Source organism: Perca flavescens, chromosome 14, assembly GCF_004354835.1.
Source record: "Perca flavescens isolate YP-PL-M2 chromosome 14, PFLA_1.0, whole genome shotgun sequence".
NCBI lineage: Eukaryota > Metazoa > Chordata > Actinopteri > Perciformes > Percidae > Perca > Perca flavescens.
In genome coordinates this window covers 19562319-19587350 of record NC_041344.1, presented here as the reverse complement: position 1 = coordinate 19587350, position 25032 = coordinate 19562319, and the positions used below count along the sequence as shown (strand labels likewise).

The 25032-nt window shown below is 40.1% G+C and overlaps 1 protein-coding gene across 1 annotated transcript; it reads left to right on the top strand.

The window, feature by feature from the left end:
* Positions 1 to 24648, top strand: rmp24 (ribonuclease MRP subunit p24). Its single transcript, XM_028598248.1, has 5 exons — positions 1 to 386; positions 6333 to 6355; positions 6681 to 6901; positions 22984 to 23177; positions 23445 to 24648. The coding sequence occupies exons 1-5, from the start codon at positions 295 to 297 to the stop codon at positions 23605 to 23607; spliced, it is 693 nt and encodes a 230-aa protein (XP_028454049.1). The 5' UTR covers positions 1 to 294; the 3' UTR covers positions 23608 to 24648.
* Positions 24649 to 25032: the final 384 nt, after the last annotated feature.

Genomic DNA, 25032 nt, shown 5'->3' with positions numbered 1-25032 from the left:
CGCGAGCAACGTCAGAATCTTGCGACCCAACGTGGATTTGCAGCAAGGCAGCAACCCAGCGATAGCTTTATAGCATGGATGTATTATTTATATAGATTGGAATTAACATCGTTTCGACACTTATTGGCTGCTGCAGCGCCAGCGGTGTGTGTGAGAACGCTCTTTTAACCTCCATTTCCACCTCATTGGCCACTTAAACGTCTCCGGAAGAAGTTTTAACACGGTGTTTTCAGTAGAGTTCCAGTTTTTCAAGAGTCGGACCAGTAACGATAACGTTAGCTACCCTGTTTGAACATGAAGACTCTTCCTGAAGAAAACTCCAGCTTTTTGTTAGACGCGTCCTTGCTGTATAAAGAAACATGTCCGGAGCTATCACGGTTCTTCCTGTAAGAAACTTAAAATCAATCACTTTCACAGCTGAGTCCTCCTTACCGTCTGTCCTTTATTGTTGTAATAGTATCATGTAGGCGCTAGGTGGAGGAGCTCGACCAGTGTTAGCGGTTCGACTTTCTGCCAATTTGATGAACTGTATTAATGGACTGGTGGTAGGCTAGTAACATTATACTGAAATCTGTATTTTCTAACATTAGTTCGTCAGGGTGTCTGCATACTTCCAGTAGTCTAAATTAAAACAATATTTTAAATTCATTCTTTAGACGTTACTACGCTACTTAAGGAGGCAGTGGGAAATAATGACTTCTCTGATTTAGAATTTCACTTTAGATTCCCCTGTATTACCACTGTCCCGACAGGGATCTTTACTGAATTTTCCAATAAACAAAATATTAACTGAGCAGATATGGGAGTTAGTGCTGAAATATGAGGTATCTTTAGTGACAATCTGTAGCCGAGACAAGGCATCCGCCAAAACAAAGCACGGCTGTTAAAGGTCCAGTCAGTAATTTTCATATTACAGAAGTATTACACTTTAAATTGACTAGTTTGACTTAGAAATGACATTTCCTGTGGTCGTGAACTGTAGGTTTGTTTTTCTGGCGTGTTAACAATATATTAATGGCCGTTAACAGAACTTTAACAGTATTAGAAAGCATCTGTAACCGATTTAATTGATGTCTAGTGCTACACTGTGTATTAGACCTGTCAATCAATTTAAGAGTGATAGCAGGTAACTGTTCTGGTGGGCCTCTGCTGTGATTGTTTTCTTAACATTGAATCATTGTTCAAATGGCTGAATATAAGCAGTTGTTGGAGAATTGGCTGTGGTTGTTTACAGAGATGCTCATCTAACCATGTAGAATAATAAGGCTTGATTATGTGTCACGCTGATATTTTCACTCCTTTTGTGAATTTGCCCATATGAGGATGTCTTTTTGACAGGTCATCAGTGACTGATACTTGTACATTCACAGTTTGGTTCATCATTGTTTTTGTGCCTCCAGTAAAACAACCAAGTCTATGAGTAAGATTAGGCTGTTCCTTACTTTTGTCTTTGGTGATGCCTCAATCAAGATATTGTTTGTTATTTTGAACATCCGGTTTTGCTACTTATTGTGAAGCATGACTTGTTGTGTAGTTCCAGTGGCTATTCCTGTTACACAAGCTAGGTGTGTCTAGTGGCTCTTTATGTGCAGTTGTAGTGGTGGGTGAGTTTGCTATAATTCAGTTTGACTTAACTGTCATTCAATTGTATGCATTTGCAGAGTTAAGTAGATTTCTCACAAGCATAAAAATGAGAACAAGAAGAAGGAAACAAAGTGCCGCAAGCAAAGACAATCCTTAATCATTAGGTAGGAGAGCCAGACAGTCTGTAAACCTTGCCTCTTCTCTTGTATCTTTTGCAAGAAAGGAACCACATCAGAGTACCAAGTCTTTCCCTGCTGTCTTTATCTAATTATCCTCCAGTAGTTAAGTATTTTCATCCCTCATTAGAATATAACACAATAGTATTTAATGCCAGTTTATAATTTGCATCATAATTTATGGTTCATTGCTTCAGTTGTGTTGCTTTTGCCAACATAGGAATTTATTCCATTTTCCTCTGATGGCGTATCTCACACAATGGTGATTGCCTTATTGTGTGGAAAGTAAAAGAGGATAAATCAGTGTGTGTGTGTGTGTGTGTGTATATGCATGCGTTAGCCCTGCACATTTACAGGTGTACTGTCTGTGTCCTGAAATTTTCTTTATCATACTTTATATGGGTAGTAATGTATTGTAAGTGTGTAAATGTGTGTGTGACTCGGGTTTGAGTCGGGTTCCAGCCATGTCCCCATATCCTCCGGCTTGTTTTCACTTTCACCTGAGCCAGGAAATCTGCGGGCAGGAGGACCATGAATGGAAACAAAAACGGAGGTTTCAATAGTGAAAACCCAGAGTCAGGGTCATTTTACGGATGTGTGTGAGCCCACTGCTGCTTTAATACATTGATCTGTTCACCAAATTCCATTGTTATGATGAGCTGTGGTTATAGAGAACATTTTGACCACATTTAACTATGACCAGCTGTCCAGCAGGCAAGATGCAAATCTGAATGTTTGTACCAGTACCAGTTACCAGCTGAAAGACATGGCTGGTTTCATGCTGTAGTGCCTGGCAGAGAAGACACAATTACCAGCCACAGCAAAAAAAAATCACCCTGAGTGTGATGAGCTGTGAGATGTAAGGCATATCAAGAGGGAAATTACCGTTAAGAATTAACGTTTTGGATAGAGGTCTTGGACAAAGTTGATCAGTTAACTGAAGGGGAAATGAAAATATTTTTGTCAGCATCCACTCAAAAAGTTGGCATGCATGGTCAGTGTGTTGATAATGTTTTCGTCCTAATGAACGCAACTTTCTCTCTGTGTTCTTCTGGGGGTTTCCAATGCCTTCGCTTTGCTTTCACCCACAACATGGTCATGCGTCACTGGAATGTTTGTGTCGTGGGTGCGTGTCTGTACTTAGACACACTGCTACACGTATTTGTTGCAGATCGTGTTTCTGCGTTCTGCCACTGTCTTCACCTTCTGTCAGGCTTATGATGACTCAGTGTGTTTGTGTGTATGTTTGCATCAGGGTTAGAAGTGTTTTTGTCGTTCTTGGTTTCAGTCTAAATGTATTAATATTGACTTTTAGTAAAGTCTTTCATGAAAGTATTTCAGTCGAATGTTAGTAGTCTATTTATGCGTGTGTTTCTTGGAGTGTGTATAGTGAACGTGACAGCCTGTTTAATGTGTGTGTTTTTGTCCTTGTATGTGAACTGACGTCACTGTATTGTGGCTCATGTTGCCGGACTAGTGAAGCTGTTTTCCAGTAAGTTCATAATCATTGTTGTGTGTTGACTGAGGATTCTGATAACCAAAGTAAGCTGAACAAACAATGTCACAATGACCCTGCTATTTAATAGCCTCGAGTGCTTTTGTTCTGCATTAAGTGCTGTATTGTTTTTCTCTTCATAGAGACCAGCATATTGTCTATGTTGATACTGATATACTGTATCAGTGATAATCCAATATCAGCCAATGGTATTGGAGCTTTGATATAACAGTTGTGGTCTGTGTTGGGCAGGCAATAATTAAAGAAGAGTAGGGCTGCAACTAATATCTTCATTATCAAATGATTTGACAATATTTTTTCTCAATTAATCGATTCATATTTTTAGATTATGATTTCCTAGAGCCCAAGGAGGCGTCTTTAAATTGCTTGTTTTATCCAAAGCCATGTTTTTGTCCTAAAGCCATGCCAGTGGCACTGAGGCTCTCTCTGTCATATGAACATTTTGAGCAAGAACGAACGCATGCTCACAATGACAAACATTACTAGGTTCAGCAGGTATGTTTCACAGGTGTACCATCTTAATTTAGCGCATTAGCATGCTAATATTTGCTAATTAGCAGCCAAGCACAAAGTTGAAGTCGATTAGAATGTCATTAGTTTTGGAGGTATGTTGTCATAAACCAGTATTGGTATTGGACAAATAAAAATGTTGACCTGATGTTGGCGCTAAATTAAAAGTCAGGGGAAAAGCAAAGTTATTATAATACTTATTTAGGGGGCACAGTCATAACCTTTTTGATTCAGGGTTGGGCATCGTTTTGATTTTAACTATTTTGATTCCAATTCCAATTCTCCCTTTTGATTCCGGTTCTTATCGATTCTCGATTCCAATTCTTTGAGAAGTGGAGTTGAAATGGGTCACATGCTTATTTCACAGATAAGAGGGAGATTTTATTTTGATTCAATGGTGATTTACAGTTTTACTGGGCTTTTTCAACGTAAAACTGCCACTTACTGTGCTCCTGCAACACAACGAGTGCCTGGAAGTACAGTGGCCGCTATGGAAAACAGAAATTGCCCGTGTTAAATTTGGACCTGATGATGTAGACCACATTTTCCAAATGATTCCAATAAAAAAACGATTCCATTGGAATCTAATTTTTCGAAACGATTCCAAGACGGAACCGATTCTCGATGCCCAATCCTAGTCACTACAGTTTTTTTCCGTCCCACTGCCAACACCCTTTGAGACCTCTTTGCCCTCACCCCAGTTACAATATAAACGACTTGCCCTCATCGCCCCTCGTACTGTAGCTCTCGTCTTACGGCCTGCTCTCAGCAGGAGCCAGCAGACTTCTCCACCCCCACAAGTGAGCTCTAGACTGGGAGGCACCTGCTGGCCTCTTTCTCTGACATGTCCAGCTGATAAATGTGAACCCTGCCAGTCTGAAGAAGGATACAATATTCAGAGAGCTGACCACACCACTGCCTGAGCCCAACTGTGTCTAAATATGAATTAAAAGCATCAGTCATATTTTTTCAGAATAAGCCAGCAGTTGCACTGTTTTCCCTGATGGTAGCAATACAATTTTTTATAGTGCTTTTCACTTTTTGCGCTTTGCCTCAGCCAGCACTTCTGTCTCTAATTACATTATTACATTGTAGCCAAAACAGCCCCCTCCTCCACCCTTTTCCATCTTTTAAGGCTCTTTTGATTGCATCTCCCAGTTGTCAGCAGGTTAGTTCATGTGTTGGGCCCATATCTTCAGTGTTCATCACCACAACTAAATGTGCTCTTAAAAGGGGATGCATGTATAATAATAAGATTAGGGCAGGGGGAGGCGTCTTTGTGGTTTTTGCAGTTTCTTAGAGTTGACTCATTAGGGGAGCAGTGGGTCTGTTGAAAGTATGTCAGAGCATTTGCTTTTTCAGTACTGCAAAGCAATAAGGGAATGTGTCTTTTATGTAGTCATAATGTATTCAGTGGTGTCAAGTGCACCTAATGATCATTGATAATCAATAGTGAAGCAACCACCTAAGGTAATGTATTCGAAATATTTTTTTTAAGTGGGCTTTTACATCGGCTAAAAATGATTTTAAAAAACGACTTTCTTAGTAACAAAGTCTTTTTGCGGAAATTGTTCAAGGACTAGGAGTCATCCGTCCGCTACAGAGTCCGTTCTCGAAAAAGCTTTCTTCATTTCCAGTATTTTCTGACAGATATTCTATATAATCTGACAGTTTAATCCAGTCACTGGTTATTAAAGTGTAGGGGGGGGGGTCAAGGGACAGTGACTCAGACTGTGGGATGATTGATGGCAGATATGTTGCAAATCTCTCTCCCCCTCTCTCCCCGCCGCGTACAATGTCATCCAGCAATATAATATACCATCTCACATACGGGGTGGTTAAGAATGCGAGTGGATAGCATCAACAACCCCCCCTCCCCTCTCCACAAACAGCCAGACCTGTATCTGCCTCTCGTGCCACACGTGCAGCTGGACAGTAAATTTTCCCTTCGTTGATTCAAGCCCAGGGCTAATTTTAGTTCGACTTAGCAGTAGCTTAGTTAAAATATCTCATTGTGAGTGCCTCGCGATCACAAAGGCCGTTGAAATGGTGTAAAGATTTGCCCTATATTGTTTGGGAGGGACCGGTTGCTTTTTCCGGTCGCATGTTTTTCGCTACGCATAATGGGAACGGCCCGTTTTGACAAGCTGGTGTTTCCATCTTCTAATGTTTATTTGCATGTAACAGCATTTTAACAGTTGTTTTTCCACCAAATATATTAAGTTTAAAACTATGTGGAACAAAGTTATTCCAAATATACTTTCCCTATCACTTGACATTGTTCCAATGTGAAAGGTTTAATTGCAAATTGAGAAGAGAATAAATTTAATATGCATGTTGAATGCTTTTCTCCAGTATTTTAGAGAACCAAAACGTATCTATTAAAGAGAGGCTGTAATAATTAAAGTTTTACTTCATAATTATCTTGTACTAATGGTTTTTAACATTAAACTCAGTTACTGATACATTTGGACTCCTATCTGGTATAAGAAGTAAAGGTGTCTGTTCAAAATGTCTGATCTTGTCTTCTCTTTTTTCCTCCCTAGGCAGTGGCCTGTGAAGGCTCACGGTAAGTGAAGAGACCTGCACATCCTTGATGAATCTTACTTTTGAATGACAATTTTTGTATTTTCATTTTTGCATGTTTTTTTATAAGTGATGCCCTATAGTGTGATAGCTACAAAGAGCTGAATGCAGTAGTAAGTAGGACCATGTCACCGACTTGTCAAGGATGATAAACCTCATTTAATCCTCAGCCAAACACACTGAGTCAGCCGGCTGTACACACACACACACACACACACACACAGAGACAGGTCCATGTCAGCCAAAACCACATCAATAGGTAGTGGTACCATTTAGTGTTATTTAGGCTTTTTCTTTCCTCTTCTCAGCACCACTGAAGCATAAATCCTCCAGTCTGCTGCAGAGCACCTCGGTTTGCCCGTACTGTTATCAGTGGCTGCAGCCTGACAATCACCGGATGCGGCTGCGGCCCAGGCAGCGTCCATCAGCACGGGTGCAGAGTGTCCTGCACAGAAAGGCCAGGGGCAAACGACTCAGCCTGGTGCAGACCAACCTGCTGCAACGCTTCCAAAGGTCCTCCTCCGTACTGGTGAGAACACAAAACACTGCACAGACCTGGTTATGTATTGTACTGCACTGCAGCATGTTGTCCTTGCAGAGAAACACCAGGGGCATTTGCCTGAATTGTGTCCTCAGCTATAGTGGTGTTGAACTAATGGAAGGTATGAGCAGAGTTTTTATAGCCTGACAGACGCGGATAATAGTATTTACTGGAATACAGTCACAGTTTCTTATTGACCTCAAGCATTCTTTGTGGATTATGTCCTCAAATTTAATATTTTTGTTGGTAATTCTGGTGTTTCTGTGATAAGCCAGCATTGGCTGATAATACTTTCCTCTGATGTATCGTTTGAGCTTTACTGGTCATAAAGATATTTGTGTCAGCTAACATATCATCAGCCTCTTTTAAAGAGTCTTTGAGCTAAACGCTTATTCTGTTGCTGGTGTTGACCTCTGAACTATAAAGGAGGAGGGACGCAAAAACAATTCCGAGGGGTGATCAAAAATGTATCGCACCATTATTTATTATAACATAACAAGCCCTACATTGTCTCTTAATGTATTGCCTCCAGCCGTTGTTGCCATTTAGATTTATGAAGTCATTTGTATTCATTCCACAGAAAGTGCCTGGTTTGATTATGGTGGGCCGCTCATCATTACAGTCTTTACAGTGGTCCCATTAAGCTTAACTGTATGAGAACTAATGTTGCCAGACAGTGCTTTGTCAACACTCACCCTGTTTCCTCCCACAGCCCCCTTAATTGTTATAGTAGTCCTTTTTGAGTGTCCTTTAATGGATGGCAACCACACACAACGGAAAGCTTACTTTGGCCAGCACCCACCTACTCTACTGATAAGCCCATTTAGATGAGGACAGCGGTGGTTGAGCTTGTGGCAATAGGGTCATTCTCCCCCCACCCCCGCATCAGAGAGCAGTGATAGGAGAGAACAACTGAAGAGCCCCTCTGGAGATCTGACATCACCCTTAATGAAGAGCGGCTCTAGTGGTAAACGCTGCTGCCTCATTAAAATCTGGTTGGGTTAATTTACAATGTGGGTATTATTCACCGCACAAGACACTCTGAACCCACTCTCCACTATATATCAGTTGACTCTGAAGGCAAAGAGGAAGACAGAGATGTATAGAGGGAGCAGGAATAAAAAGTAGTAGTAAGAGAGTTGGAGCAGAATAACACGAGGCAGTAAGTGAAGCAGAGGGACAGTAGGCTCTGTGCTGCCGCTGCTAAATCAGGAGTGCAAATGCTGTTTTGTTGTATGTATCATAGCAGCCGTTCATATTTTAACTTATTTTTCTTTATATTTTTTATCGAATGACGAATAGATTAACACGGTCTGCTCGCATGGAGAGTTATTTACTCTCACACAGGCGCAGAATGTACGCGCTAGTTGGCCGTCACTGTAGTCATTTTGTTTGTTCAAGTGCAGCTTTTTGGCCAAGACACAGGCGGACTGAGGGGACGTGAGGCGACTCCACAGTCGGCCTTCGTCGTCACTAGTTCTTTGACGTCTGCTTGGTGTGTCAGCGACTCTCAGCCGTGACTGGGGCACCTCTGCTCTTACTCATTTGCCAACAGTGTTTTCGCTCACGATCGAAAATGTTGATGCTTGTTCATTACGTAACTGGCTAATAAACCAGTACACCCCGTGCATGTGTATTTTACTTTCTGTTTTCACGGTCACTTGCCTGTCATATACTGGCGGTTCAAAGGGCAACAAGTCAAACCACATATCCAAGACAGCATACACCTGTGCTCGGCAGAGGGGTGATAGCGATGCGATACCCTTAAAATGCGCCGTGGCGGTAGCGGTGAGATAAGATGAGGAATGTGGACTCACTGCTGCTCCTTGACAGAGCACAACAACCCTGAGTAATGAGATCAGCATCCACTCGTCTGCTCTTTAAAGAGAGAAGTGTGGGGTAGTTAGGGATAACAGGATAATCAGATGTCATAGAAGTGTTTTTTTAAACTCTCAGAAGATGCTGCTGTTGGTTTTAAAAAGATGATGTCCACAGACAGCCTGACTGAGATAATGTGAGGCAGTGACCATGAAGCCTAAAGTTGTAGTGTTATGGCTGTGTAAACAATGTTCTGCTCTTCTTACCGTTAGGCACGTGACACCCGCAGGAAGAAGGATTTATTGCAGAAATAATCAAAGCATCCTGTCGTATAAATTTATTGTCACATTCATCCGTTGTTGTGTGCAGGTCTAGACAGATGTTTATTCAAAGCAAGGATTAGTTTAAGGGGTTTCTCCAGGCCAAATTGCATTTATAAAGTCTTTCCAGCTTTTGTGAGTGAAATATTTAGTCTATCAAACAGTATACATACTGCATACTACTGTAATGTGTCATTTACTATACTCATCCTTTATTAAATACTGTATCCACAAATGTATGTGTTGAACTTAATGAAACGTGTCCCTGACTCTTAACAAAAATATAAGCATACACATGACTAGGGTTGCAAAGGGGTGGAAAGTTTCCAGAAACTTTATGGAAACTTTCCATGGAAAGTTTAGCTGGGGAATTTTGGAAACATTCCAATTTGGAAACTTTCATGGGAATTAACAGCAATTGACGGGAATAAATGGGAATTAATGGGAATAAACTGGTTATTTTTAATATTGCTTTCCATGGAAAGTTTAGCTTGGGAATTTTTGGAAACATTCCATTTTTGATTTACTATGGTTAGTGGGCTATACAATTAACACACATAGGTTAATAATAGCAATTATTAATTAAATTAAATTAAATAAAAAACTCCCGTATTTTAAAAACTAAATGTTGGCAAGTATGTAGTAGCCTATGCTGATTACTGCGTGCATGTCATTGACGAATATAGGGAGGACATTCACCCGAACTTGCATTAAATCAAGTTGTTTTGACCAAGAATATGCTGCAAGATGTTTTATTTTTCTTTCAACCTCATTTAAGTTCCCTGTTATAGACTAACAGTATTATAACAAGCAATATTAAAACTATACAGTTTATTCCCATTAATGCCCATGGAAAGTTTCCAACTTTGAAAATTCCTGGAATTTTGCAACCCTACACATGACCAGTAGATGCATAGTCACACTTGTACACACAGGCGGTGTGCAGTATTTGTAATCCAGGATGTAAATCCCCTTCATTTCACATCATATTGCTCTCCCTTTAGGATGTATGTGTGTCACCCTCTGGATGGATGTCAGTGCGTGATATGCTTTCCTCAGCTCTGTGAAGTAGTGTCTTAGAGGTATTATAAATCCAGTATGTTTTTGCATGCTGGCCAGGTTATCTAGCAATGGATATGGAAATAAGTTGGATTGTAGCCCCACGAGAGAAGCAGAGACCCTAAATGGAGTGAAGCATAGCACATGCTCCTCCTCCCTTCTTCTGTTCTTCCTCCTCGAGCTTAGATTTATACTTCCCAGCAGAGTTGTTTGTTACAAGAAAACAAGTATTTCAGGCTTCTCCTGGCCATTTAATGTTGTTTTGGTGGAATTAATTTATGCCAACAGTTACTTACATGTACTAGGACAATAAAAAGTGTTTCTACCTGGTAGTTCACCAGAAGAATTACATTCTTTTTTTATCAGGCAGGTGTACATGCCTGTCTACTGAATGTGCAGTCATGCCAAAAACAACACGAAACACAAGAGATGTTTTACTCTGGAAACGACACTCGCTTTTAGAATACCAGAACATTCAGGCATGACAAAACAAAGTGACAGAACATAAGTGGTTGAAAAATCTTTGTTTTACCAGAAGGGCAATTTGTTCCTGACGTCAGTCCAGCCTCTCTGTGATTTATGTCACCACTTCTTCTTGACCTCACTGGCCACCTCTCATCCCCTATTCCACTGGTTGTTTCTTGCACTCTCCAATCCCTCCCCTTCTCTTTCTCTTGCATTTTTACCTCAACTCTTCTACCTGACCGCCGCATCCCCGGCCACCTCACATTATCTTTCTTCTCTTCTTCTTCCATTCTTGGCCATCTCTTCACCACATCCCTCTGTCATATTTATCTTAACTGGAGTGATGTTGTTGGATTGGAATGTGCCTCTTAAGGGGATGACAGGAAACAGGGGACAGAGATGTCTGGCTGGTGCTTTGCCTCCGTTTGCTCTCAGGGAACAGGAAAAGGTCCACGGAGGGGTTTGACACCTCGAGGTCGGGCAGCAAGTGACAGGATGACAAGAGGGAGACGTGTTTGGGAAGAGAAAGGCCAGGAGGGAATGTGCAACGACAACAGTGGTAGTGGCCTTGAGCTTTTCTGATGCAAACACAGGAGACTTGCTGCGAAGTGGAAACATTCACTCATGCCACACATTTGTCTGGATATAGTGTGTACTTTAGTATTTTAAGCAAGTTAACACACATGTACAATAGGAGCAGCAGTCATGGCAAGTCAATACCAGCTTTGTTTGTGACGGACATCCTCCGTAAACCTTGGAGGGCCTACATACAAGAAAAAATGCATTGTAACACACACATATTCAGAATGCATGCATATTGGTTTGTTTTCCTCCAGCACACACAATAAACCCTGGGCTGGGATCAGTTTCTGCTCTCTGCTGTCATCATGTTTGAAGCTCACAGTATAAAAGCCATATAGGGAACCTGATGCTGCTCCATAACAACATGTCATCTGTCAATTAGCCTCTGTGCCGCTCTTCATTTCCTCACCACTAATAAAAGCTTACTGCTGGCTATCCCGAGGCTTAACTGTAAGTTGGCAAGAGTGTCAAGGTTTGGAAGCCGCCACTGTTCAGTTTTGGAACCTCATTCACCAGCATTTACAGTACATTATATTGCTCCTGTAACAGATTCTGACAGCATGCAGGCACATTAATGGCATTCATCACATATCTGTTATAAAACCACACATGTGCCATTAGTTATATTTTTGAGGTCCACACATTTTCCCCTCATTATTCCTTTAATAATGCGTATGCATGGTTATTTTATCTGGCCCCATGTGTCCTCGGGCCAAGGATTTTTTTATTTTTTATTTAAGTTTTGATAGCAAATTAACAGTTCACCATGAGGACACATTGGGCTTGTATATACTCATCCCCCCCACCTGTGGAAACATCAGAGGGTAATCAACTTAAGCAATGTTGAAAATAATAACAGTAAAGAAATTGATTGTTGTGGTGAGTGGAAGGTAGAAGACCCAAACGCAAGTAGAGGCAGGCAGGCAGGAGAAGGTTTGATCTCAAGAATTTAATAAAACAAAAAGCAGCAGTATGGAGACTGGAAAACTTACAAGGTAATGCACAAACTGACAGGTTGAACACAGCAGAGCAAACTGACACAGACTGACTGCAACACACGGGCAGTAACAAACTCAAACGGAAACAAAATGATCTAACAGGAGACAAAGGGAACACAGGTTAAATACATGAGGTAATGAACAAATGAGGGACAGGTGAGACAACAGGTGAAACACATCAGGGCGGGGCAGGGCAATCAACAAAGGCGGGAAAACACAGGAAGTAAACTGGACAAGACAGAAAACCAGACTATCAAAATAAAACAGGAAACAGGAAAAACAGATAGAAAACATGACATCAGCTAAACACAGAAACTTGACACAACACTAAACACAAGGGAGAACAGAGAACACCAGAGTTAACCAAAACATACACAATTCAGAATAACCAACAAAAAAAATACATACAACATACAGAAAACTACAAAGAAGCAACAGAAATAGCACAAAACACAAGGCAAAATGTTGAAACCATAACATAGATGAATAAAATATCAGACATTTTTTTAATTGAAGTGCAGGCATTTAAACCTTATGTAAGTGTGTTGTACCTAGGGACAGTGTCAAAGACTCTCAAGAATGAGTCATTGGAAACATTACATTTTTCATTTTGAAATGCATATATGAAAAATACACCTTTTAAGCAGGGGTACATTTCTACATTTAACCATGACAGCATGCTGTGGAGAAAGCCTCTACAGATAATATCCGGGGATTTCAAAAGAATTTCTGCTCACAGTTTATCTTAAGATATATTTGATATGCTGTAGCTAAAAACAACCTTATCAAGTGTTGTTCACATAATTCTTCATTCAACAACTCGTATATCAAAACAAATGACCAAAATAATCATAAATAGCTATCTATTATATGATCTGGCTAACTGGATAAATCCCTCTTGACTATGTGATAAATCGGTTTCAAATATTTTTATTTTGAATCTTAATTTCAAAAATCAAGTTTGTCTAAAAGGGCAAGAAAGTTTTCTTTGAATATAGAGCATTTTTTAGTAAAAGGAAGTGACCTGAGCCAATTATAATATCCTAGCTTTAAGGGCATCAGTTCGCTTTTTACCCCAATTGATCCTATATCCAGCGAAGGTGCCGAATAGCTTAATAACTGCTAAAATATTTGGCGTAGTAATTTTCAGTTGGGAAATAAATAACAGAATATTGTCAGTGTACAAGGATATTTTGTTTGCCGTGTACTCAGGATGGCATTTAATGGTCTCCGCAAGCCAAAGCAAACAATAAAGGGCTTAGCACGCAGCCTTCCCTTGTGCCTCTGTGGAGTCGGAACTGGGCCGAAAATGTTTGATTTGTGTGTATTCTAGCAGTGGGGCTGCTGTACAGTAATCAGATCCATGCAGCAAACTCATCACCCATCTGAATTTTTTCCAGGTTGGCAAAGGGGTAGGGCCCATTCTACTTGATCAAATGCTTTCTTAGCATTGAGGCTTAACAGAAGAAAATCCTTTGAAATTCTAGGCGAATGTATTATATTAAAAAGGTGTCTGAAGTGGAGAAAGGAGCTCCTTCCAGCGACAAAACCTGTTTGATCGGCGTGCACCAGGTTATTTAGTCTTCGGGCTAGAGTCTTGGCCAACATTTTTTGATAACATATTTTAAAAAGAGATAGGTCTATAGGAACCTACCTCTTCCAGATCCTTACCTTTTTTTAATATTAAACTTATAACCGCATAATTTAACATTTCTGGCACCAACACCATCTTCCTTTTGTCTGTTTGCACATCCTAAGTATATAGGGGGCCAGTAGGCCACTACATTTCTTATACAACTCACTTCCTAATCCGTCTGGACCTGGGCTTTTGACTATGCAATAAATCATAATTTAAAATGTTGATATCTTTGCTCTAGCTTTTAATCTGGTTTGTTTTAAGGCAAACCTGCTGGTGTGATGCAGGATGAAATGTGACCTTTTATCTCTGCCAACAGAGACAAAAGAAAGAGAGACACAGATATGACATCTTTTTTTAAATATCAGTGTGTGGCAGCTCTGCATTCAGATCGGGTGTCTCTGTGTATTTACCGGGCAGCCTGCCTCCAGACAGTGTGACTAAGTGGCTGCCTGCAACATCACAGCTTGCCTAGTATTGATCCCCCAACTGCTCTTCTGCTTTCGGCTTTATTGTGTTGTATTGATGTGTTCTCAAATGACTTACATACACAATGTGCACAGATATTTCTGCTTTTGAGTGCACGCACATGCAGGCATTTTGAAAACTCTGACATGCAATCAACATGCATGCAAACTTTTGTCAGGCTTATATTCAATTCAAAGATGCTTCGAGGCACCTAATTCTGTCACTCACTCTGTTAACTCTTATCGTTCCCCTCTTGGGTGGTGTCCTTCTGCCTAGGTCAAATGAATCCACTCCAGCAGCAGAGAGAGAGCGAGGCAGGAAGGGAAGTATTTATGGAGCAACGGCTATTAATAGAAGGAAGGATCCATCTGTAGACTTGATATTTGTGGCTCTGTGTGTGTTGTGTGTCTGCGTTTCACTATTTCACATGCAGTTTTTCTTCTAATTCTCAGAACCAATGTTACATGTATGAGTAATCTCAGGCTATAAGCATGCGTGTAATATGGTGGCAGAAATATATTCATATGCAAGGGTGTGACACAGGCAGAGTCCCAGACAGCAGAAGCAATGAGTTCTGTGTTGATTAGTTTCAGACTTATCCACAAAAGACCGTCAGAAGTGTTTAATTCATGACTCTCGTCTTCTCATTTGCCACAATATTAGGTCACTTGGGTCAACTGGGCACAACTTCAGCTGCATGACAAAAACCTGCAAACTCTCATAGAGGGTTGTGTTGTTTAGACTTATCTTGCACTATTTTGCTCATACTTGTATCCCTCTACATTCATGTAAACTTATGTCAGAGCTCACAGATGAAAGCATTGATGGTGATTTGGCGGTCTTTAAGCCCTTTGCTGCACAGACACCATGAGAATTAGCAGATTGGTTTATTCTCTTTTCATCATGGCTATTTAAGTGGGCTGCGAGGCATACGTGATTGCATGCTGTCTTTTTTTATGATGAATGTGCTGATATTCCAAGCACCGTGCATGCTTTTCCAGAGCTTAACAGACGTGATATACTGTATGTGTATGGGATAAAGGTTAAGTGTATCTGTGACTGTCTGTGTTGGTTTATGTTAAATACAAACACAAGCATGCATAAGGTGTAAGACAGTAACCAAAAGGCTCTGGTTTTTGTTTGGATGGCAGTAGGATGAAAGGTCAAGGCTGAATCAGTGTGTACTGTACTGTGTATACTGTATACAAAGGTTAATATTAGATTGCTATTCACTAGGTTTCTTGTATGGGGGATTTAATGTTAATAATATTGTAATCGGAAGTCATGCTTTCTTCCTCTGACCATATGGTGAACCTAGATTTTTCAGAAACAGAAAGTCAACTTTCTGCAAAAAACAATTGTCCTTAATATTCCCCTAGCTGTTGGAGGTGGTCGTTTATCCTGCAACATGTCTCTTTTGCCACGTGCTTCACTGGCCACTGTGTAAGTCTGTCTGCTCCCAGGATCAACGGACAAGAAATCAAACCTCGCTGTGGCTCTAGCTGTGTCCCTCCAAGTGCATACACTACATGTCAAAGGATTAGCGTAAATTAGATGGGTACACGTGATGGGTGGGATTTCTTTTCAGGTTATCATGACTTGTTGTCACTATACAGCAGCTACTGTATACCATCATTGTTGTTTTGGAGTGTACAATGTCACTTTGAGACTTGCGCCTGAAGTGTCTCCACTGTGCTTTTACATGCACTTGCACACACACACACACACACACACACACAGACACACACACCATTTCACTGGGTAAAGGTTTCTTTTCTTAGAGCCTGTCATATCAGTGCGGGCCAGCTGAGGATAGAGGGGCCACTAGTGGTACTGTAACTAGAGAAGAAGAGGATGAACAGCAGCAGGTCATTCAAGTTATAAACATCCATCCGCAGCCAGCTGTTTGTCTGTGTTTGATTCACTCCCTTATGAACCACACAATCACACTTTTTTCTAAGGTGTTTATTTTTTTTATTTTTTCTATCCTTGGCAGTCATTGGATAGTCTCGAATGTCACCTAAATGTCCACAGCCCTGATCACTTGCAATTGCGGGTATAGCTATATTTATAACTGGGGAACAAATAGTTCTTGTTTGAGTATTTACTACCAGTTTCCTGTTAAGATTTGATTAGATGAAACTTTAATGATCTACAGGAGGAAATTGGGTAATTGCAGCAGGAAATAATAGGCGGTAGTGATGGAAAGTATATAATAAAACTGCTCATCACAATACTTTTAGATAGATAGATAGATAGATATTGTGTTTTGTAAGAGAATTGCTAAGTTAAGTTAAATATTGGAAGAGTTTAAAAAACAAAACAAAAATGAAAGAAAGTTTGTTAAATAATTAAAAATGTTTTATGGAGAAGGGTATGATTAAATAACTGTTTATTTCTTCCCACTCCTTTTTCGGACAGGTCAAAAAGAAAAAAGGGTTTTCTTATGATGTATCTATGTTATCTATATTAATATTTTCTGGTTTCTTTTACATGTTCGAAATAAATTTCAAAGAAAGAAAGATAAATAGAACAGGGGATGGATGGATGTCTCTCTGCATCAATACATTTGCAGAACAAGCATGTCTTATCTGTTCATGTTATCAGGTGGAGACAAATGAAATGCATGTAACTTTGAATATAGTGGTTCCATATACAATTGTCTTCCACTGACTTTGATGAAAAGAAATGTTAGCAAGAGGCAGGCCTCGATTTCTCTAAAACTAAACTCCAGTGTTGAAAACTTCTTGAAATCTTAAGGGAAAAGGAATGCATTTTAGCCTGTTGCCTACCAATATTATGTTCCAAATCAATTCCAATCAATGTCCAAAGCATACTATTGTTTCAAATGTCCTGGAATCACTCACACACTGTGACCTCTGGTTTGTCCCAGTCTTGTGAACACCATATCTCAGTATCGCCTTGATGAAATGTCTTCAAATTTGGCACTTAAGAAGTATTTTATTGCTGGAAAGAGGGTATTTTCTTAAACCTGAACTGCTGTAGAATTGGGCAAACATTTTTTTTTTAAATGGGCTCTACGTGACTAGAGAAAACAGAGAAAATGGGCTGTGGTATTCCCTTTCGCTAAAAAAGGTAGAAAACCTACAACTACCAGAATGCACTGTGCTCCGGACCAATAAACGCTCCAGCTTGTGGGTGACATAATGCGTGCACATCACAGAATCAATATGGTGGCAGTCTGGTAACAAAAGATCTTGTATTACAGTTAAACAGTAAGCTTAAATATGTTTTTGAAAACAATTTATGAATCTTGGTTTATATTTAAACAGCGCTGCCTAGTCTTACCCAAGGGGGTAAGCTTCGCTTCAGAACTCGAGCCATCTATGGCGCCATTTTGTTGCTAACTGGCCATCACCTCCTGTTAGCATTCCGCTGACCGCCATTTATTTTTTTTACGTCACTTGACTGCGAATAACTTTACATCAGAAATGTTTGAAGACTCTATTTGTCCGTTGTTTAATTCCAAAGAAACACGACAATGTATAAAAGGCTCCATTACCTTGTACCTCACGTTATAGCTCCGTAGCAGACGTTTTTGTAAAAATAAAACGATTGGGTCATAACCAAGTGACTTACTGTCGCATAGTAGAGGAATTACCGTATAGTACAGGAGAAGCTCGCAGGCAGTTTCAACTTACATGAGCTGTTTAGGTTTAATTACTAATGTTAACTAGCATGTTAGTTAGCAATAATTAGCCTGTGCTTATCTTACACTGTACCATCTGTAAGATTGGGAATGATTGAGATTTCTCTTGGCACAGCTACCAGAAGACTTACAACTTTCAGACACGTTGCTCACGTCACATTCTCTCAGTTGGAGGCTGCGCAGTAAAGCTGGCCATCACCGGAAAAGTGCTTCTAATAGCCTTCACTGGTCTCCGTCCAGAGCAACGGGGTCTATTGGTCCATTATATACTGTCTATGGTCTTACCATATCATCAACTTTCTTTTCCACACAGGAAACAGTATGGCGCCCACTTCCTGTTGACAAACTTGTATTATTGCCAAACAGTGCACTAAAATATGTTTCTGAAAACATTTTAGACGAGAAATAGGCACTCTAACAGAATCTGAGTTTGAGAGGGGGTGGGCCTCTCTCCCGATCCACTTCTGTACTCTTTGTGTCATATGCAGAAGTACAATCTAATCTGTAGTCCAATCAAAAGCCCGCTCATCTGGCGTTTGTCTGCTGGCTTTTGAGTAAGGAGAACGGGGCACTGGTAAGATGGAGGGAAGTTTAACAGTTCATTTACCAATATTATTATGATTCAAAGTGGGTAAATGTCCACATGCACTCAAGGATAAACTGATTTGATTTTGATGGTCAAAGGTCGAGGTCACTGTGAACTCACAAAATGCGTTTTTGGCCATAACTCAAGAATGCCTACCCTAATTATGACTAGGTCAACTTTACTGTGACATCATTAGGGCTGCAACAACGAATCGATAAAATCGATAAAATTCGATTACTAAAAAAGTTGGCAACGAATTTCATTATCGATTCGTTACTATTACACCACTCAGTCGCGGATATAAAAAAAATTGAGTTGAGCACAGAGAGGAGCAGCACGGAGCGAAAGAAAAGAAAAAAGAGCAGAGCGGGGGTAGAGGAAATACGGAGAGAGACACGTAACGTTGTTCTGAAACACTCGGCGGAGGCAGAGAAATCAGTACGACCCAAGTCATCCAAGGTGTGGGAGCATTTCACACTAAATCAATCAAAAATGTGTTAATTGCAAGATAAGCAAAAGCGACACGGCATGGCACGGGCGCACCACGGTGATGAGTCAGCACCTAAAACGTAAACATGTTGGAGTCCTTGATGAGGGAGTTCAACAGCAGGGTAAAGTCACTACACTATCCTACTTCTGTTTGTTCTGAAGTGAAGAACGTACCGTCCCTCCAGTAGCTCTTCTGGTGCTGCTGTTTACTCGTTATCCAGCTGACTAGCTTGACAAGCTAGCGTTAGCTCATTAATAACTAATAAAGCAGGGCTGGTATAGTTTGCAAGACTAAAGACACGGTTTTATTCACCCGCCTTTTTTGGCCCATTAATTTTTCAATCTGTTGTCATGTATATATTATGTGCTTTGTCCCATATCAGTTATTGTTGACAAATATATTAGTGTTTGGTGTATAAATGAACTTAACTTACACTTACTACAATAATGAATAAGTGTGTGTGTGTGTGTGTGTGTGTGTGTGTGTGTGTGTGTGTGTCTGTCTGTCTGTCTGTCTGTCTGTCTGTGTGTATGTCTTGTCTGTATCTGCTATTTGGGTTACTTACCTTTACACAACTATTACAACAAGTATGTATGTATTGAGTTGATGTAAATTAATGCTTTCTTTGTTTTTTTTATCCGATTCATCGATTAATCGAAAAAATAATCGACAGATTAATCGATTATTAAAATAATTGTTAGTTGCAGCCCTAGACATCATAATGTTCTGCCGAAAACACTTTTCTGGCCAGTATTCAATGCAATGGACTCAGGAACAGAAGGAGAGATTTGACCATATGTCACATTTGGTCAAATACTGAATTGGTGAAACTTGCCTTGGGTGCCCACCTTGAAACTGTTGTGATGCTACAGATCTTCTGTGCTGCCGGGTTGAACATGTGTGCCAAGCATCCATGTTTCGCCAAAAAATACTAGGGCTGCCACCTCTTAGTCGATTAGTCGACTAATCGGTCATTTTGGTCTTAGTTGACTAAGATTTCTTTAGTCGATCAGTCATTTTTTATGCTTATTCATGCTTAATTACTCATTTCCAAGAAACTTATGAGCACATTTATGGTAAACACAAGATTTAAAGTGGTGCTTTTGCAGGATTAATTGTGGAGAAACTCAGTTTTACAGATGGTTAATTAACTACATTTATATTGTGCTTTTCTAGTCTTAACCACCTCTCAAAGCGCACAGCTCTGTCAATTAAATCAACTGATCGATTAGTCGACAAAATTGTATAAGTGTTAGTCGACTAAGAATTTCTTTAGTCGAGGACAGCCCTAAAAAATACACTTAATAACTTTTAATAAATTGCTTAAAGTCTTCACTACATATATTAGTCTGGAGGATGTAGAGTACAACATGACTAGTTGGCGGAGGCATACAACCACTGGAACACAATGGAAACATTCAAAATGTAGTACTGTGCTTGAGGACACTACATCAGAATCAATATTTTCTTTTATGCATGTGGACCCAGATCATCCATTTGAGTGCCACTCTACTCACTATAGGCCACCACTCTATCAGTTTCTCTCAATTACCTCCTATATAACCAGTATAACATCCTTTGCCATGTCTTTGCAATATTAAGACATATTAGACACAAAGAAAAGCCTGCATACAGGGTGTTCCTGAATGATAAGTTTAAACAGCTTTATGAGCTCTAGCTAAATTCATCCCTAGTGGATTACAAACACTCTGTTCCTGCTTTATCTGCATCATAAACATAGCTGCTCTGAGTTGTTACAACTTTTTTATACAACGATTGTAATCACAATGGCTTTGAGCTTTGCTAACTTTAGAAGAGTGCCAGTTTTTTCAAGTTCAAGAGAGATAATGACTTTGATGAAAAGGCTTTTATTGTTGAATGTCCTCTCTTAATGTGTGGCATTTCTACTGAAATGGAGGCTTGTATATTTAGGATTTTTTTGTTTTGTTTTTACCTTTTATATAATCACAATGAGTCAGGAACCATACAAAAAAAAGGGCTTTTTTAATGATCAATACAGTTGTTTTGCTGAAATGTGTTAGGCACTCAGTTTTTCTTTATAGGCGGTGTTGAAAGTTTATGATTACCTCTATATTCAGCTACACCTTTACAATATAAAGAAAATAGAAATCATTTGTCACGTGATTTTGTATACAGAAACAATACGATAGATGACTTTTTATCCTGCGAGGTAAATTTAGTTTGCAAACAACGATGAGTCTAGATGAGTCCAGTTGGGGTTTAAGTGTCCACTGACAAAGCAGTAGCCGCAGAAGAGTGCTGGCTGTCCCACAGAGTAGTCGACCCTTTTGACAGTGCATTGGTCGGTTCTCCTTTGAGCCACACCCCTATGCAAAGATGGGTGGGGCAGTTGCTGGGCTTGTTCTGTATAAACTGGGCATGCAGCCTCATGAAGCAAAACACTTCACACACGGTCACAAAGGAAGAAAAAGAGGAACTCTGTACTCCCGGGGCATTGAAAACCAACTCTTCGACGCTCTCCAACAGACACCTGTCAGAATCTGAAATGGCTACCTTCGTGTCGGTGAGTTTTCCACCTCATCAGCATTCAGGACTGTCAACAGCTTGACTCAGACTTGCTGACTTCTGCAGTGGTGGTCTGCTCTGACCAGTTTTAACTGGATGGCTAGTGTCATTAATGGGATTTAAGTTACTGAACGTTGGGAGGAATGTTGAAGAAGAGTCCTCCTCAATCAACATTAAATAGCACTTCTTCTCTTCTCTCTTCAAGAGTTTTATTATGCACTAGAGTTGGTTTAATCTCCTGTAGTTTGTCTTGAACTTGCACTTGCACTCCTCACTGAGATGATGTGAGTGTCTCTTGAATTTGTGTCTTAGTTGCGAATACAGGGCAGCAATTGAATAAGAGTATCAACATACGTGTTGTGAATTTAAAAATGATTGTGGGGATTACCATAGCTGCTGTTTTTTTTTTTTTTTGGGGGGGGGGGGGGGATGTACCATAATGTCTGTCATTAACCTTGTGTCAAAATCACACATACATGTCCTATACCTTTTATTGGGACACATGACCGTGGAAGTCAGGAGTCTGGGATGCCAAATGTCTTGAATTATGAGGATGCGATAAAGCGCCAGCTGGGTCTCGTAACTGTCATGAGTGTCTGTGTTCTGTGCCTAATATAGGGTCTTGTGTAAATTGTTTAGAATTTGTCATGTAAGGCGCAGTAAAGTGTAAACCCGACTAACATGCCAAAGTAATTGTTCAAAAAAAGATTGATAGAGACTAAGTTGGCTGGCGGCTCTTAATAGCACCCATACCCTGAATGGGTGAAACTGCATGGCGACAGCCCCAACGTGCCCTCTCATAGGCTAAGTCAATGTTTCCTATCCTGCTTTAACTAATCCAGTTATTTTCATAACTGTACAAACATTGAAGGGTAAGATAATATTGGGGATTTTTGGCAAGGCCAATGGGAAGAGCCTCAGCTGTTAAGTGACTCATCTCCTGGACCCCATTGTGAACTATTCCTCAGCCGTGAGATAGCAATAGATGTTTCTGACATCTGTGAGGCTTTGGGCTGGCCCGGGTCACCCAGGGCGTATGAGCACCGTGGCTAGTCCCGCTCTCTGTGTCCCTGGAGGTATTCTGTCACTGCGATCAAAGTCACAACAAACTCATGTATGTCCCATAGAAAGACAGACACTGTGTCTATACAGGGTTTGATGAACAATTAATGAAATTAAATGATAAAAAGGCTTCACCCTCCCTCACTTAGATTTACATTAGTTGGTAGATAGGTTGGTATTTCATAAGAGTAGTTTCAAGGACCTTTTTAAAAAAAAAAACTAAAAAAAACATGCAGAATTTCTTGTGCAAAATATCCGCATGGGGATACCTTGTATGCTTTCACCTCAAAACCTTGTTTTGTATGAGAGGAATATAGATGCGGGCCATGCAATATTAATGAATGTGTTTCTTTCCTCTCCTCATCCCAGATGGCCACCTGCCACACTTGCAATAAGACATCCAGACACAAAGGAATGAACAGGGACTTTTTAGCTACCCTCGCTAAGACCCACAGCACACCAGGGAGCGCTGCCAAACACAAGACCCCACAGTCAACCCACAGAGCCAACACTCCAACCCCCAAGACTCCTGGCAAAGACAAGACACCTGCTCATACACCTAGGTAAGTTATTTTAAGGTAGCTGGTATTAATATCCTCTTGAGGCCTGTTAGAATTTGAATGATTACATGTCATAAGGGGAACTGCAGCTAGCTGTACGGGTGGTACGTGTTGGTATCCATGCTTGCCAGATCATATACTTGTTGACGGAACACTTTTAACACATACTGCCAACCAACAAAATCTCAAGTTACAGGATCTTAACTCTTCATCCCTCGTCTCTTTCTCCTCCCTTCCCAACTCTCTCTCTTTCCCTTTCCCTCTCTCCAGGTCCTCCACCTCCTCTAACACTCCAGGGTCAGGCTCTTCTTCTTCCAAGCCTCCCTCTAAACCTAAAAATTGGGTCGTCCAGCGTCTCAGCAAGATACTCATGCGAGAGGACAACCAGGGCAGCAAGAAGGGGGGCTTGAAAGATTTTCTCTCCTCTCTTTGAGTATCTCCCTTGTCTTTATGTAAACTCTTTAAAAAAACATAGGGTCAGACCCATGTTTGTAACCTGTTTACACCAAAGCCTAAAGGGGAACTGATTTCCGAGTCAGTGTGGGAAGGGTATGTTTGCCCACCAACACACCTATTGCTGGGCTGTTTGGAATGGCACTCCTGGTATCCTGAATGCAACAACTGGGAGCACTGGGCTGGCTATTTTAACTGTTAATCAGGGTTACTGCCTCTTCTGCTGAGCCAGTTGGAGGAGAATGATTGTTTGTCTAATTTAGCACAGAGCTTGGGTAATCTCCTATACTGGGGATGTTATTTTAAATGGAATGTTTGAGGAATTATTCAATATTTATCAAATGGCTGAAACATTGCAGGAAGCCCAACTGTGTTCTGTGGTGGCGCTTGTGGCATGACAAGCTGGTTTACTTTATTTTGGATTTTTTTCCCCTTAAGTTACAAGTATACATTTTTATGATACGTATATATAAAACTATTTCACATTCATATAACTTGATGTCAAAACTTTTGTATTTGAATTTATTTACTTTTTTATTTTTTTGGCCCTCTCCAGTGGGGAGATGTCTGTGTAAATTAATTTGGTATGTCATTGGCTAAACATGGCCAGATGACAAATGTATATATGTTGTTGCATTTTTGTACAGGATTTTGGAACTGTGCACTCACCAGTGAAAATATTTGTAATTATCATCTAAAATAGTACTCATCATTTGCTGTTTACATTGAAAAGGCACATCTTGCCTAAAACCTGTACAGGAAGACTAATTGACGATCAATATTGTCAAGACTTCTATTTCTTTTAATATTTTCTTTGGATACATGTTTTTGAAAGGTTACTCTTTTCATCTTTTTGTTAAGAGCAGGAATTTGAATATACTGTATGTATTGCGTTTTGTACTTCCTGATTAAGTACCTGTTTTCCATTAGCTGTTATATGTACAGTATCTTGAAATATCTCACATTTGTATTCCACCTACACTGTGATTTACTGAAATAAAACCTTTTTCAGTCTAGGAAACTTTGCTGTGTATTCTCACTCTATAGTCTGTCTATACTGCAACTTTAGTCTTGCAGATTTTGTGTCCATGTCTCTGCAGATATAGATGTAAAACATGTAATTAATCCAGCTGCATTTACTGCGGATTTTTAAGGAGTCTTTACAGATAGACCTATATTCATTACAAAGAAATATTTTGTGCCAGAGATGTAAAATAAGAACATGCATACTGTACACAGTAAAATAAAATAGAACAAATGAATGTACATGTAAAACTAAAGGAGGTATAAGTTAGAAATGGCAGTGCAAAGATGGAAGAAATCCTCAGATATTTTAAGATAAGTTAAACCTTTATTGTCATTGCACAGAGACCCATACAACAAAATTGTGAGTGCCACAACTGTA

Coding starts and splice junctions, on each gene's coding strand:
- rmp24 (XM_028598248.1), top strand. CDS start 295: ATGAAGACTCTTCCTGAAGAAAACTCCAGCTTTTTGTTAGACGCGTCC. Junction 387..6,332: donor GAGCTATCACGGTTCTTCCT/GTAAGAAACTTA, acceptor TTTCCTCCCTAG/GCAGTGGCCTGTGAAGGCTC. Junction 6,356..6,680: donor GTGGCCTGTGAAGGCTCACG/GTAAGTGAAGAG, acceptor TCCTCTTCTCAG/CACCACTGAAGCATAAATCC.